The 16,379-nt window shown below is 50.2% G+C and overlaps 1 protein-coding gene across 2 annotated transcripts; it reads left to right on the top strand.

The window, feature by feature from the left end:
* The first annotated feature begins 1,664 nt into the window (after positions 1-1,664).
* Positions 1,665-15,714, top strand: ZDHHC22 (zDHHC palmitoyltransferase 22). 2 transcript variants are annotated; one of them, XM_077323317.1, is made up of 3 exons: positions 1,665-2,038; positions 3,278-3,856; positions 11,219-15,714. In XM_077323317.1, the coding sequence occupies exons 2-3, from the start codon at positions 3,292-3,294 to the stop codon at positions 11,482-11,484; spliced, it is 831 nt and encodes a 276-aa protein (XP_077179432.1). In that variant the 5' UTR covers positions 1,665-2,038; positions 3,278-3,291; the 3' UTR covers positions 11,485-15,714. The 2 variants fall into 2 exon arrangements, with proteins under 2 accessions (XP_077179432.1, XP_077179433.1); XM_077323318.1 differs by lacking the exon at positions 1,665-2,038 and adding an exon at positions 2,666-2,775.
* The last annotated feature ends 665 nt before the right edge of the window (positions 15,715-16,379 follow it).

The following is a 16,379-nucleotide window of genomic DNA, read 5'->3' as shown; positions in this document are numbered from 1 at the left end:
TGGGAAAGACATTTTTTAAAATCTACTCTTCAAGGTCTTGTGGGAAGGTGCTGGTTACACCCCACAAGGCAATCTGCAAGCAGATTCTCTAGAACTTTTTGTAAGGAAGGAAAGTAAAATGAGAAAGAGAGAGAGAAATGGAAGATGGATGGGCTTTACAATCAGTAAGGAAGCAAGGGGAAACTCCCTCGCCCCAATTTCATTCGGAAATGAGCTGGAGTCAGACATGCTACCATTGTGCCATGAGGTCCCAGGGATTCTCTCTCTGCCACTATAGTTATGGAATTGCAATGCCACCTAGAATTCTTTTCCATGGGCAAGTCTTGGCGGCTTGCAATGATTGACTTCATTAAGCAGTGAGCATTAGCAGCCCTGAATTTGGATTGCACATCTGAACTCCATAAAATCTCCCCTCCTACCCACTCCTCCAAAAACTGCATTAACTGCAATGCTTGCAGATGCCTAAGATATTTGTCACCCAGAGAACTACATTTCCCAGGGCACACTTTGGCACAGTGCTTCAGATGCATAGTGGGGAAGGAGGGGGGGGGGAGGAAAGACAGGGGGAGAGGAGGCAGAGATTCTCTGTTTGCCAACTGGCTAGCTGGCAACAACCCCCACCAGCCTAATGAAACTGCTGTAAGCAGCCAGGTAAGGGGGCTGGTGAAAGGGAGAATGAAGGGATGAGAGAAATCTTTGGAAATTCTGTTATTGATGATGTCATTGCAAGCACCATGAGTATCTCAAGCACACAGTGCCAAGCTCTTTAGAAAATCATGGTTACTGGGGTCTCCCCCGCCCAATAGATATGTTTTCCTGAATCTAATTCTAAATTAAGTTCAGGAAAATAAATCTGTCTAAATCTCCCCCTACAAATTTGTAATGGAGGAGCTCACCCCCTCTCTCACCATTAAGCAACCGCACCAGGGCGGTATTGAAGCGCATCACCCAAAACAGACCTCACAATGTACCACCCCTCATGAAATGGGATCCTAGGGCCAGGATCCAGAACCAGAGCAGGAGAACAGCTGTGACCTCAAGGGCTTCTCTCAGTGGCCAGCAAGTAGGACTGTTCACAACACCTAGTCCCAGGCAATGCTCCACTGACCAACTGGAAACAAAAGACATGTGTCCAGTTAAACTGGAGAGGAGGCATAGATCAGAACCACGCACTCCTCTGTGTTTCTACTGCTGTGCCACTCCTCTGGATGTATACCATTTAAGCAGTTGTTCAGTGGAAACCTTTGACCAATCCAGTCATTAGTTCCAGAATATACTATTAGTGTAAGCTTATAAAGATGGGAAATAAACAGAATTCATCTTCAGTTTCCCCATTATTCTTTGTCTTGCTTTTTCTTCTTCTATTTCTCATTAAGAAAGAACCCAGCTCCTTGTTAAAACCTCAGATGCACACAAACTGAGTTTGCAATTTATTCCACTGCTGCGTGTTTGAAGACCCTGCGTGCCTGAGACTCTGGAGCTGACATATCTAAATGACAGGATCAGACCTCCTCAGACTTTCTGACCATTACTTTGTGACTTGTCCTCTGAGTTACTGAGGAGGGGGGGATCTGGCTGATGCTGAAGAGCATCTGAAGGATCTCTATATTACTTTCTGCAGGGTTCCGGAGGAGGAGGCGGCCTGGCTTGGCTGGGGGACTCCAGGAAGAGGTGCATCCCCTTAGGGTGTCCTGGGGTAGCTCTGATGCGCCGCGGTTTAAGGGAGCGGCTTTGGGTGGTGCTGAAGGGACAGCTCCCCTCCGAGGTGCTGAAGGGGCGGACAGCTCCCCGAGGAAAGCGAAGGCGGATCCTGGCGGGGCCGAGGGAGGGAGCGGGCTCCCCGTTGAGCCCTGCGCGGCTGGCGGCAGAGCGGAGCTGCTAACCGGCGCGCTCTCAGCGCCTCTGCTGTTCATGCCGCCGCGGCTGCTGGAGAGAAGGGAAGGCAGACAGCGGCCGGCCGGAGGCTCCGCGGCGCACAGGGAGGCCGGTGCTGAAGGGACAGCGGCTCCTTTCCATCCCGCCCCCCGCCAGGCTCCAGGTACATGGGGGACGGGGCGGGCTCCCCAGGCAGCGGGCAAGGGCCTTTAAAGGCGACGGCGGGGATCTCGCACGCCACTTGGGGGTGGGGGTGGTGGGGGCTGGGGGGGACGGAGTCGAGGGCGGAAGCGGGGGCGGCCGCGGCGCCTCCTGGCCGGTCCCTTCCGAAGTCACCTGCCCGCAGGACTGAAGGGCGGCCACGGAAAAGTTCTCAGCGGATCGCAGACCGCGGAAGCGCCGAGGGCTCGTCGCCTGCCCGGCGGCGGCGCTGAAGTTCGCGTGTGGCGGTGCGGGGAGAGCCGCGAGGGCGGCGGAGGCGGCGGCGGCGGCCCCGCTTGGGGTTCCGCGCAGGATTGGAACTGACAGCCAAACCCGCCGGCTTCCCTTCCCAGTGCGCGCCGCGCGCGGAGGCCTCTCGGAAGGCGCGGGGCTGCAGGCGGAGGGGGTGGCCGCCGCTTCGCGGGAGCCCCTCCATGTTTGGGTGTCTGGGCGAGCCCAGCGCGGGGGGCGGGGGCGGCTGGGAGGGAATGTTTTGACTGCTTTATTGGATCATGTGCATGGGCTGCACAGCGAGGCCAGACGGCCACCCAGGGAGAGGCGCGCGCGCGCACACGCACACACACACACACAAGCCCACACAAAAGGGCGCCGCTGCGGAGTTCCTTACGCGCCTCTGGAGCGGGAGCGGCACTTAAGCGGCTGTCTGGCGCATTTCCTGAGGCAGGACAAGGGCCGGAGGTGAGCGGCCGATGTGTGGCTCCAGAGGCGACAGCAGAGCCTTGCTTTTCCCATCCGTCCTGCGGTGGATCAGAACTGCCTCCCCGCCGCCCTCCCCGCCCACCCCGGTCGCCCGTGCGAGGACCCCACCGGCCGTCCCCACCGGATCCCACGACGGCTGATAGGAACTCGGACAGGAGCTGGGAAGCGGCCAGCCCGAGCGAGCCTCTCTCCGGAGACTGCAGCCGCTTGCCGGCCGGTCCCGAGGGCCGGAGCGCCAGGCGGGGTAGCCCAGAGGCAGCCTCCCGCGCGGAGTTGGTCTCCAGCAGCCAAGAGGGGGTGGGGCTCGCGCGGGAGCGGGGGGGGGGGCTGAGTGAAGGGCCAGACACCGAGAGACAGAAGCGGAGGGGGGGAGGGGGAGGGGCGGGAATGGGGAATCCTGGGGGTGGGAAAGGGGAGGAGCGAGTCTCCAGAGGCCAGAGGGTGACGCTTCTCCTCTGCCGTGATCTCTCCTCTCCTGTAGGAATGTGACCTGCCATGCTCGTTCTCAGGTTCCTCAATGTGGTGGCTCCAGCCTACTTCCTGGGCATCTCTGCCGTGACCTTCCTCCTCCAGATCTTCCTCTTCATCCCCAGCATGTTTAAAGACCCCACTGCCACCCCACTGTTCTCCTCCGCTCTGCTGCATGGAGCCCTCTTCCTCTTCCTCTCAGCCAACGCTCTGGGCAACTACATCCTGGTGATCCAAAACTCGCCAGAGGATCTCGCCGGAGGAGGCTCGAACCCAGGCCCAGGAGGTGAAGCGGGGGCCAACTGGATGGACGGAGGCAGGACCCCTGGCGCGGCTTTGCCCGGCACCCACTTCTGCCGACTCTGTGCCAGAGTCACTCAAAGGCACGACCATCACTGTTTCTTCACAGGCAACTGCATTGGTAGCAGAAACATGCGGAACTTCATCATGTTCTGCCTGTACACCTCCTTGGCTTGCCTCGACTCCCTTGTGGCTGGGGTGGCTTATGTTTCAGCGGCACTCTCGACATCCTTTGCCAACCCGCTGGCTTTCCTTACTCTCCTGCCTCATTCCATCAGCCAGTTCTTCTCAGGTAAGTATTGCCCCTCTTTAAAGAACAGGGACGTTTGGGTTGCAGTGTCTCGTTTCCCATTTGCCTGGTCTCTCTTTGTAAAAGATTTGCAAGCAATATTGCTATGGGTGGAAAGGTGGGGGGGGGATCCCTCCGACTTTTCTTCATGGTGTTGATGGGAATGGCTCTGTGCAGCACCTGAGCTGCCTCAAACCAGCGTGCTGAACAAAGGCCCTCTTGACATGGAGGGTGAGATCTGCTCCAGGCTACAGCCAGGGCTGCCTGTCTATAATTCATTAGGTTCTAAGAAAAGCCATTCCTGTGGGTGAGTCAAGGAGAGCCAGGCCAAGGCTGTCCTCTAGGCAAAAGGTTGAGTGCTCAAGGAAAGGCAGTTGGGTTTTTTTTTAGGCGGCATGGCTTCCCTTGGCTTCATTCCATCGGCCGGGACTTCAGCTGCTTCCCCATTCCAAGCATCCCATCTCTTCTTACAGCAAATGCCGGAACAGCACGTATATAAAATCAATACTAGCAAACAATTGTTGTAAGCTTTGTTTCATTTGTGTGCCTCCCAGCAGAGGGAGAGAAGCAGAATCAATACGATGTGCCCAACAAAGCAAGCAAGGAAGGGCTCTCAGGAGGAAGTAGGAAAGAATTCTCAACTCTGACCTTTCTGGCCCCAAACCCATAGGTCCCAATCAAGCTATCATGTTGCTTGGTTGTCACACTTCCTGCCTTCTACCTATCATGGCTCCTATGCCTGTGCTCAGCTTGTAGTTTCCCCTTGCCATTGTTCAAATAACTCCTGCCTTTGTTCCCTATATCCAAATTCAATAACTTCTTTGACAAGACAGCCCACATGAGGGCCACTGAAAGCCCATCTCTGAACACTTCTGCACACACAATGGCCTGAAAAGGGCTGTATAAAATGAGAGTTCCTTACCAACCAGCTCACTGTCTTAGGCTCCCTTTGTTTACTGCAGGGATAGTCAAACTGCGGCCCTCCAGTTGTCCATGGACTACAATTCCCATGAGCTCCGGCCAGCAAACAGGGCCACAGTTTGACTACTCCTGGTTTACTGGCTAAAATACTTTAAAGGAAGCTGCTGTTATTCCTGGACAGCCAAGGAAAGCTTGGAGAAAGGTCATGGGGATTTAGATGATCTGCAGGTGGATTGATTGTAGTCATTTTTTATTTAAGAAATATATTTACTGTTTGTAATGATTAAAGCCAAATGAATCCAGCTTGGTTTTTAGATAGCAGGGTGGATTTGCTGAGGTGATAAGCACACAGACATCAATATTCTTGGACAGCTGTGTAAAGACAGCTTCCCTCCTACAATATTATTTTTAGAGTGTTCTTTACTCCAAGGAGAGTTGTTGTTGCTGTTGTTTTAAAGTTGGATCAGTTTCTTAAACTACCAGCTTGCCAGGTTCATTCTGATTGGTATTTAGACTGTGCTCAACATTACAAAGTGAAGAAGAAGAGAAAGGAGGAGGAGGAGGAGATGGTAGTAAACTTATCAGAGATTGACACTGATTCTATGGCATAGAAAAGAGCAAGAATCCAGTAGCAACTTATGGACTAACAAAATTTGTGGCAGGGTGTGTGAACCTTTTGTGAGTCACTGCTCACTTCTTCAGATTCAGATTCTTCCATCTATCTGAAGAAGAGTTCAGCTCCTTCCCTGCCACAAGTCTTGTTAGTCTTCAGGGTGCTGCTGGATTCTTGCTCTTTTCTACTCCTACAGGCAGACTCACCATTCCGCACCAGGTGGGCCATTCCGCACCAGGATCTATGTAGCAAATTGGTTGCGGAATGAAAAAACGCCATTTTAAATAGTGGAATTCATCGTTATGCATACCTGTCTTTGTAGTGGAATCCAGTTCCATTTCTATCGTTTCCCACAGGTTTCCGGTCTCGGCAAAAATCGCTAGCCAGGAAGCGATATTGCTGAGCTTTGTCCCACCCCTGGCCGTCAATCAAACGAGCAGCCAATGGGTGGCCGTTATCATGCTCCCAAACAGTCCCTTTCCCTTTAAGGAAGGTTTAAAAAAAACACACACACGTTGCAACGAAACTGCGTTGATTCGTTGCAATGGAGAGACCCATCTAGCTAGCAGGTGGTGTTTGAGCTGCCATTTCATCGTTGCCACGCTCCCCCCGAGTTAACCCCCCCCTCACGGGTGCGATTTTTGGCCGAAAATAGAGTGAAAAATAAAGGGAAAATAAACCAGCAAACGGGGCCGTGTGTTGCTTGGTGCTTGGTGACTTTCAACAGCTCTGGGGAGGGACTGCAGCCAGGGAAGCCTCGCTGGGTAATCGAAGGCTCACTGGTGTGTTGATCTCTGCTCCCTCCGAGAAAAAAAAATGGTGATCGCTTCGCCGGAAGATCAGAGGAAAGAGCCAGGGGGAGGGACTTTGCAGAAACCGCAACAATGGTAACGCACAGAACTTTCCCGCTAGTGTTGCAGATTGGTTGCAAGAGTATAGTGGTTTCCGGAGAGTGAATACACTTTTTGGGATTTCCCTGAAAGCGCTACAATGAAGCGCTTTTTGCGGATCGGTTTCAGGAGTGTTGCAGATTGTCAACGACATTGTGCATAACAGCAAATCAGTAGCGATTTCAATTTGCAACCATTGTGCAATTTTGAACAAGTGCGGAATTGCCCACATGGCTGCTCTTCAGGAGGTGGCTCTGTGGCTCCTTCTTCCCCAGGCCTCCCAGGAGTGAATCCTTGATCATGAAGAAGAGGTGTCTGTGTGTGGTGGGAGCAGCCCTGCCCTGCATTCATTCTGGCAGAGGGGAAGTTGTGGCATTAATTCAGATGCCAGCCAGTCCAGTGGCATGAATTTATAGGCTGCTAAAATTTAAGGCCATGTCTAATGACCCCAGGTGTATCAGGATTTCACCATGGGACATCTCTGCCCGCCCCCTTGACACTTTCTCCCATTGTATTTTAGATAGGAAATGAGATGAAATGGCTTTCTTTTGTGTCAGTCCATCCATCACAGCATGTCCTACCGGAACTGATTTCTTGTGGCCTGAGGAGTTACCGCTTAGGTAGGCTGGAATAGATTTCAAATCCATGCTAGCATCCCCAAACATTGCCAGCATGACACAGCATTTCTCACAACAACGGGCTGTAATAGCACCGTTATAATCATGAGATTGCCTCATGGCCATCTGGAAGAAGAGCAGATTTAGAGATGGGAGTCATGTGTGCATTTGTATGTGTGTGTGAGTGTGTGTGTGTGAGAGAGAGACCTTATATTCTGTTCAGCTGTTGCCAACTTTCTTCAGAACGAATCACTGACATAAAATCCCCAGTGGTTTATTTGCTTACCCTGAGCAAGAGATTAAGAAACTGTTTGTATTTTCATGTAAGTGGCTTAGGAAAGATGTTACACTTGGAAGGAGAAAGACAAAGGACTCCGCTCTTCCCTGCCGGTGATTGTTATGAAGATGACCCCAAATTCAGCTCACAGCCTTCCCTGGCAAAGTGTCTGTGTCCATCTGCCACCAGAGCCTAAGTGCTGAAAGGGCGTCCAATTAATGTTTCTCTCCATATGCCCAATCCGCTCTTTCGAGCCCATCTAGCAGTCAGGAAATTAGGCATGCCTGTACCTTGCTCTCTAAAGAAGCCGGATCTGTTCCCCACTCTTTGGAGTTCATGATGCCTGCTGAAACTAATGGGACCTGACAAGGATAAAAGAATGATACTGAATTTAGAAAGCAACGGTGAACGGCTCCCCCAGAAGGACTCGTTCAAGCTTACCGGAGAATCTTGGGAGAAACAGCTGCCTGCATTATACCAGGCGGTTGTGGATGGCCACTCACTCGGATGGCTTTTTAAAAAGGATTAAAACATTCACGGAAGACCACAGCTATTAGCCAAGCACGCTACATGGAATCTCTATGACAATATAGCTCTGAATGCCAGGGGCTGGGGGGAGCAGGGAAGGAAAGCTACTGCTGCCCCGCTGGTGGGCTGCTTGGAAGCCTTGGTAGATGGCCCACTGATGGAAATGAGATGTTGGTTCATTGTTCTCACATTGTGCTGCTTTCCCCATTGAGCCAAGACTAGGAACTGATATGAATCTGAATGGGAAGAACACATTGCAGTTGCAGTCTTTATAGGTAGCTGACGGGAATGGAAAGATCTATTGAATTTCTTATAATAAGAACCTGGGGGAGTGAGGGGAGGAGCTCTCTAGTGTTCCCTGCTAAAGCAGGAGGTGTGGAACAGGTTACCCTAGTACAGTTCTCCAAGGGCTCTTACTGATGGACAGTCGGACGAGAAGCACACTGACCTTTTTTTTGTGATCAACATCCTCCTGGCAATATTTTCTTCAGATTAATATAGTAACATTACAAAAGGTCTTTAGAAAACTCCAAAGGACTTATCTATGCAGGATTTGATAGTCCTGGGATGAACACAATTGAAAACTCTTTAAATAACACCCATTGTACTGTAGCAGAACCCTGAGCCTGAAGCTGTCTGAAGCTCCCCTTGTCTGAAGCTCCATTGGTGCCCTCCTCTGTGTTTCACTGTGACCACAACCCCTGAACTCAGCCCCGAAATCACCCTGTACAGAGGAACATCAGACTAGGCTCAGAAGGATGACCAGTTCAGAATACAGCTGCAGCTAAGCTATATTGCTTCTTGGAAAACTGATCAAAATAAAAAGGCACTCCACCTGCTTTACACAGGGGCATCTTTTCAAGGCCCCTTCCTGTCTTTCACACCCTGCAAATCTAGCACTATATAAAAGGAGTGTGCAATTTGTTTTGTGCAAATTTAGCACTCCCCCCCCCAAAAAGAACAAATCAATGAAAGAAGAAACAGATTATTATGACAGAAGGAAACCTGTGTGTAGACGGAGCCGAATACAACATACAAGGCTGATCATGCAGGCAAAATGGGGCAAACGCAGCATTGGAGGGATCCTTGTGGAGGTGTGCTGGTGAAGGCAGTGTGTACAAATACAGAAAGCATATGCCCAAGTGAAAGATCAGCAGAAGGAGGCAGCCACGGTCAGAGCAGACGGTAAAGGTCTACTTGCCTAATGAACCAATTCATAGCTCAATCAGATGCATGCCAATTGTCTCTAGACCCAGTCCTGGCAGTCATCTCTAGTCCACACGCCCTTACGGTGGAATTAACATCTCAACCTCAAACTGTCATAGTTTGGCATCTCTGAAAATGGGCACAGTCCCAAGGAGAGGAATTAAATATAATCATGATAAAAGCTTCCTATTTTCTCATACCCTTAATCAGGACAGAGATTCCGACCCCCAAAACATATATGACCTCCCTGTTCAAAAGTTGCAAAAGCCCTTGTGTCAAAAAGATTGCACATACAATTCATGTACATGGTACATTTTATTTTTTAAACATGTATTGAGTAATTCTCATGTTACATACTACACATGCAATTTAAACCCTGTATTTATCCAGATACTGGCCCCTGGTCTCCTTTGTAAACTGAATGCATTTTGGCTCTTTCTTAGAAGGAACTTTTCTGTAGCATTTTCTACCTCTGCCTTCAATTAAACGGAGGAAGGCCAGGACTAGCTCTTTGCTTTGGGAAGTAGATGCTTTAGAGAAGAAGCAAGTGGATGCCAGGAAACATGAGCAGGTGCCATGGTGCCCTTGTTGGGGACCACTGCTGTAAATCTACCTTGTAGCCAATGTGAGCCAGAGTGTAGAGCTAAGAGTGTTGGACTAGGATCTGGAGACCCAGGTTTAAATCCCGACTCTAACCTAGAAGGCTGCTGGATAACCTTGAGTCAGGAGGAAGTCAGCATAGAAATTAAGTAAGTAAATAAAGCCGCAGGTACTCGTCAGTCACTAAAGATAAGCCCAAATCTCTCTCTTGGGTCACTCCCAGTATCCTCTAGTACAGTGGTCCCCAACCCCTGATCCTGGAACTGGTACCGGTCCGTGGAGTAGTTGGTACCGGCCCGCGGCTCCTCCTCGTCCTCCTCCCTGGCTGCTGCCTCGGGGGCTGCCCTGCCACTCTGCTGCCAGATCACCTTTGGTGCTCTCCAGCAGCCGTCATGGCTGGGGCTCCCTCTTGGAGTGGCACTGCGCAGCTGCTGCTGGCAGCACCCCGAGTGGCTGGAGGGAAGTCAGGTGCACTGGTGGGAAAGCAAGTGGAGCAGGGGCTCAGGCGGTGACGATGTCCCTCGGCAAAAGACTCCTCCCCCTCGGACCTCAGTAAAATTATCAAGCATTGACCGGTCCCCGGTGATAAAAAGGTTGGGGACCACTGCTCTAGTATACGATGGTGACTGGTGTCCATCAAAGCTCACAATACACAGAGGCTTCCATTTCCAAGAACGAGGGACAAATTTAGTCCAGCTATGTGGATACTTCAGACAGTCCCTTGAACATCAGCATCATTAGCTGTTTGGGCAGCCATCGTGTCTATTTGGACAGTTCCTTGGGGTACTTGGGGTACTTGTGGATTGTAAGCTAAACATGAGCAGGCAGTGTGATGCAGCGGTAAAAAAGGCAAATGCCATTTTGGGCTGTATCAACAGGGGCATCACATCAAAATCACAAGATGTCATAGTCCCATTGTATACAGCACTGGTCAGAACACACCTGGAGTACTGTGTGCAGTTCTGAAGGCCTCATTTCAAGAAGGACGTCGATAAAATTGAAAGGGTACAGAGGAGAGCGACGAAGATGATCTGGGGCCAAGGGACCAAGCCCTATGAAGATAGGTTGAGGGACTTGGGAATGTTCAGCCTGGAGAAAAGGAGGTTGAGAGGGGACATGATAGCCCTCTTTAAGTATTTGAAAGGTTGTCACTTGGAGGAGGGCAGGATGCTGTTCCCATTTGCTGCAGAGGAAAGGACACGCAGTAATGGGTTTAAGCTACAAGTACAACGATATAGGCTAGATATCAGGAAAAAAAATTTCACAGTCAGAGTAGTTCAGCAGTGGAATAGGCTGCCTAAGGAGGTGGTGAGCTCCCCCTCACTGGCAGTCTTCAAGCAAAGGTTGGATACACACTTTTCTTGGATGCTTTAGGATGCTTAGGGCTGATCCTGCGTTAAGCAGGGGGTTGGACTAGATGGCCTGTATGACCCCTTCCAGCTCTATGTTTCTGTGATTCTATGAGTTCTGTCAGCATGACTGTCGGTGGGCGTGGGAAGCAGAGGCACTTGCCACTATGAACATTTGCAATACTCCTGGCTCACACTCATCCTGGAGCGTGGGAAATATAGCCCCTTTAATATGTCTGAAATGTACTGCATGCACAGCCCTTTATTTCCAGGGGTCTTGGATGTACGTAGACAATGCTATGAGAACTATGATTTTAAAAACTCTCTCTCTCCCCCCCCCCTCCCCTTGGCTGTGGTTTGGCAGGAGCTCTTCTCAGCTCAGAAATGTTCGTCATCCTCATGCTGTACCTCTGGCTGGGAATTGGACTTGCCTGTGCCGGCTTCTGCTGCCACCAAATGCTGCTGATCTTGCGAGGACAGACGCGATACCAAGTACGGAAGGGGACAGCGGCGCGACCCCGGCCCTGGAGGAAGAACCTGCAGGAGGTCTTTGGGAAGAGGTGGTTGCTTGGACTTCTCATCCCCGTGCTCAATGTCGGAAGTGACTACCACAGGCAGAAGGAGAAATGATGCTTCCCAGTGCACATCAATGCCCGTGCGCATGCATGCACACCTGGGCACATGCACACACACTTGCTGCCCTTTAGGGAAAGTGGCACTCGGGGGGGGGGGGGACTTGTACTGTTCTCCCATCCCCCAGCCTTGCAAACCTACCAGGCAATGTGCCAACAAACTGGGCCCATGACCCATCTAAGAAGAGGAGGCTGATCACCCACCGACCCTGCAGATGGCAGTAATCTCTGGGTTGCTGCAAAGTGTTCACCGGACCTGCCCTTGAGCCCCCACCTCATCCCCACTCCTTCATCGGCCCCTTCCCACCTGGCCTTTCGTGCTTAGGAGGCGGAGCGGAATCCTCCACTATCGAAAAAGGCAGCCTGGTTGGCGGAGGTGCGTTAGGTAAAGGTAAAGGTATCCCCTGTGCAAGCACCGAGTCATGTCTGACCCTTGGGGTGACGCCCTCTAGCGTTTTCATGGCAGACTCAATACGGGGTGGTTTGCCAGTGCCTTCCCCAGTCATTACCGTTTACCCCCCAGCAAGCAAGCTGGGTACTCATTTTACCGACCTCGGAAGGATGGAAGGCTGAGTCAACCTTGAGCCGGCTGGTGGGATCGAACTCCCAACCTCATGGACAGAGCTTCAGACAGCATTTCTGCCGCTTACCACTCTGCACAACAAGAGTTAGTGGAGGCTTTTTGCAGCTGGAAGCGAACCCAATGGAGCAAGAAGCCAGCATCGCCTCCTGTGGTCGGTCAAGCCCTCTTCAGGCACACGGAGTGAAAATTGCTGGGAAGGCGCTCGGAGGTTGCCTGGCTCTGAAAGGGAAAGCACTTAGCTGCCCACTTCCTAATCACCTCCCTCCACCCCACTGCGCAGGGAGCGCCATCAGGAGCTTGACCATGTGTCCTGTTAGAATAGCTGTTCTGCCAGCCGACGGCGGTGTGGCTTTGTGTGTGCGCAGGCGGAATTAGGCTTGTTTTCATGCTTCCTGCCCTGATCCCTGCCTAATAGCAGCACTCCAAGTCCATCTGGTCTCGAGGATCAACAAGGAAGATTACTGGGACTGGGCACAGCGATACTGAGCCGGGAGAGAAAGGATGCTGGTGTCAGAGGGCCCAGAGACCAGGGCAGGGGAGCACATGACGGCGTATGTGGTTTGGGGGAGAGAATGAGCAGAGCGGTGCAAAGACCCAGCAGGGAGAGGGATTTGTCTGGGAGATGGGCTCAGGACAGGACAGAGGCCCCCACCTTCAAGGGCTAAAAGCGACACATGAGAAGAATCACTGCAATGATGGATAGATTTACCCCACGTTTGGTAAACCGGTTCTAGAGGGTTTTGTAGTAGTTAAACAGTCTGCAGGACCAGCATGGCCAGAAATAACAGAGGGATGAAAGCAGGGTGACTGGGGCTGTTAGAGGGCACTTGCAGGCCCAGCCAAGGGAAACCAGGACAATAAGTGGAGGATTTTCTGCTTACGTCTCCCGTGATGCCCCAGACAGCATCTGAGCTGAATGGCCAGCAGTGGTGTGTGGGAGGAGGCAGTGGAAGATCCTCCATTCCCTGTTGCCCCTCCCTGGCTGGACCCAAGCCCAGAGAGTGGCAAGGCTTGCTTGATGCTGGCTAATCCCAGCTCTGCTGAGCAGGAGCTCATCAGGACTTCTTCCAGTACATTAAAGGGCCAGTCCTTCCCTGGACAAAAGAAGCATGTGACCACCTCAAGAGCAACAATACGGTCAGCAGTACATGGTTCATCCTACCCAGCCTCCTCAGAGGCCCACGTTCAGCTTTTAAGGCCATAATGAAAATAGCAGCACATGATGCACATAAAACAAGTTCTGCACTTGTCAAGTGTCAACAAAAGACTCCCTTTGATAGGCATTCCAGGCCTCCTGCTATGGTACAGGTTCCTGCTGGCAGAGAGGTGGTGGGAGAACAAAACTGTGATATTGCTGTGCCATTTCCTATGCAAACCCAGAAGCAATGTAGGGTAGCTCTAGGAACTGCTGGGTAATCTGTGCTTTTACAATAGTATTTATGGTGATTCCTAGAGCTACCCTACATCACTTCTGGGTTTACACTGAGAAAGGCATGATGATGTCAGTGGGATCATCAGCATCACCCCCCACCTGCCATGTTCCAACCCTCATAAATACCTTTTGAAATTGAGATTCAGGCCAAATTGGTGGCCTAAACCAATTGGTGCCCCTGTCATTGTCCCTGCTTCTTTTCTCTGACTCCAGCCTAAGATTAGATTAGTATGATCGATAATTGTGCATAGAACAGAGTGCATCCAAGTGAGAGATTGAACTAAATTATTGAGGGGAAGCTGTAAGGAGCAGTCCTTGAATGTAGGGCCTCAAATGAGCACTTTGCAAAAAGCGACTTGTGAGAATAAAAAGCAGAACGATGGGTCACTTAACTCACAGGGAAATTTCCTAGGATGCTACTGCCCTGGCAGGCCACTAACAACCAGTGACCAACAAAGGCAAGCCCCAATGAATCTGCCAGACTTTCCGGGACCAAATGGCTCACACTTTGCAGCCACAACAAGAACCAGTTTCTGCACATCACTTGCCTCCTCTGTGCACTGTGGGGCAAGTTGGCAGCAGTCGGGGAGGAGGCCACAGGGGAGCCAATGCACATCATGGGTGCTGCTCCTCAGCTGAGTGGCCCCTGAAGTCCCGGCATGCAAAGTCATAGGGATAGTCAGCTTGGCTTACATTTTAACTTCCCAGTCTGCCCCAGCACAGACTGGGTCACCGTAAATGTGCTCCCATTTTCTCTGCAGTAGGTGCCTTATTTCTTTTAAAGCTATCACTGTTTCATGCTTCATTCCAAGCTGGCGTGAAGCCTCGCATGAATTCAGGCCATCAGATTTCTAAAAAGTGGTTCCCAACCTAGGACTGCTAGACTCCAGGTAGGGCCTGGAGATTTCCAAGAATTACAACTAACCTCCGGACTACAGAGATCTAACATGGTGCAGTGGTTAAGAGTGGTGGCTTCTAATCTGGCAAGTCGGGTTCCATTCCCTGCTCCTCCATATGCAACCAACTAGGTGGCCTTGGGCTAGTCACAGCCCTGATAGTGCTGTTCTGAACAAGCAGTAATATCTGGGCTCTCTCAGCCTCACCTCCCTCGCAGGGTGTCTGTTATGGGGAAAGGAAAGGGAAGGCAAATGTAAGCCACTTTGAGTCTCCTTCGGGTAGAGAAAAGTGGCATATAAAACCAACTCTTCTTCTTCTTCTTCTTCTTCTTCTTCTTCTTCTTCTTCTTCTTCTTCTTCTGTTCCTCTGAAGAAACCTGTTGCTCTGGAGAGTTGGCTTTGTGACATTATGTACTGCTGAGGTTTCTCACTTCCTCAAGCCCCACCCTTCCCAGGATTCATCCCCAAATCTCCAGGAATTCCTCATCTGGCAACCCAATTCCAGCACCATGGGGGTGGGGTGATGGTGTAAAGTCCAGGTCTCATATCAACAAAACTGAAGCCTGAGTGATCCCATGTGCAGGATACATCAAATTAGCTGCTTGCCATTCCAGAGTGCAAACAGCAAATGTAGGCATCTAAATGCATAATATCCCCAAGATTCATTTTGGCATTCCCAAGTGGTTTAGGGGAGCCACATTTATATTAACCAACATTGATCAAGTTTATCATGGTTCTCACATCAGCTGGAGAAACAGGGGGCAACAAATCCCTTCCTTGCACAAGATCCTCACCCCCAGTTTGTCGGTGGGATGCAGTTCAAAGCGTTGCCAACTCACATTTCTCATGCTGGAGTTTAGAGCTTCTGTTTGCAAGAGGCTTCGGCCAAAGCCCTCTCATGCTGCTTCACAGAAATCCAGGTATAAGCATAGAAAACACATCAGTATAACCTTTGACAAATAGGTATTTTTACCATGTCCTTCTCTTCAAGAAACCACCCATAGGGTAGATAGATGGCAGCACACGTAGAACGTAGGCCTTCTATACGAGAAATGGGCTTGCATGGAAATATCTTTATTTCGTTCTCCACCTGTGGCTCAGTAGAGGAGCATCTGCTTAGCATGCAGAAGGTCCCAGGTGAATCCCTGGGGTCTCCAGTTAAAAGATCCAATACTGGGTGAGATGCCTGGGGGCCTAGAGAGCCCCTGTCAGTCTGAGTACACAATGGTCCAATTCTTGATGGACCAAGGGTCCAGTTCAGTATATGACAATTTCATGTGTTCATGTATCTATCTAATATGCTGCATTTTCATTAATAGATAACAATAAAGTATATTGATTTTTTTTAACCATTGTCTCATCTGTGCTGTTATCTTTAACTACTCCAGAGGGCGGGGGAAGGCAGAGGTATGCTTGGGCATCCTGTAATATTATACACAAGAAGAAGCAGGAAATGAACTTTATAGATCCCACCCATCTTGTCCTGCAACATGTAGTTTTTGAATAACGTTTTGTCTCATTTATCTTTTACACAGGAAGAACTTTACAGAATATTATATTTCCCATAATATAGGGATCAAGCCAGAATATATCTTTCTAAACACATGAGATCTCTCAAAGCAAGTGTAGTGTGCATTTCCCTCACCCAAGGCACAATCACAATCACCCCATATATATCTGGTACAGAAAGAGCTAAGACCTCCAGGAATTTGTTTTCTTATTATAGTGACTTCATAGCCCACCCTTTCTCACATTGACATGAAACAGATTACAAAATTAGAAAACGATGCAAAAAAACAATATAAAATGATGAACAATCCATACAGAAACAAACCCCCTGGATTACAAGAATTAGAAAACAATTCAGGAAAACAAGTTAATACAAACCTGAATCAGGGCAATAAACTACAAGTATATTCCCTTTATAATAACTGTATTTCCCTTATAATGTTGTTGTTGTTGTTGTTAGTTGTGAAGTAATG

Source organism: Paroedura picta, chromosome 2 (genome assembly GCF_049243985.1).
Source record: "Paroedura picta isolate Pp20150507F chromosome 2, Ppicta_v3.0, whole genome shotgun sequence".
In the NCBI taxonomy this organism is placed as follows: domain Eukaryota; kingdom Metazoa; phylum Chordata; class Lepidosauria; order Squamata; family Gekkonidae; genus Paroedura; species Paroedura picta.
The sequence above is the reverse complement of the archived record's forward strand: the minus strand, read 5'-3'. Positions and strand labels throughout refer to the sequence as shown.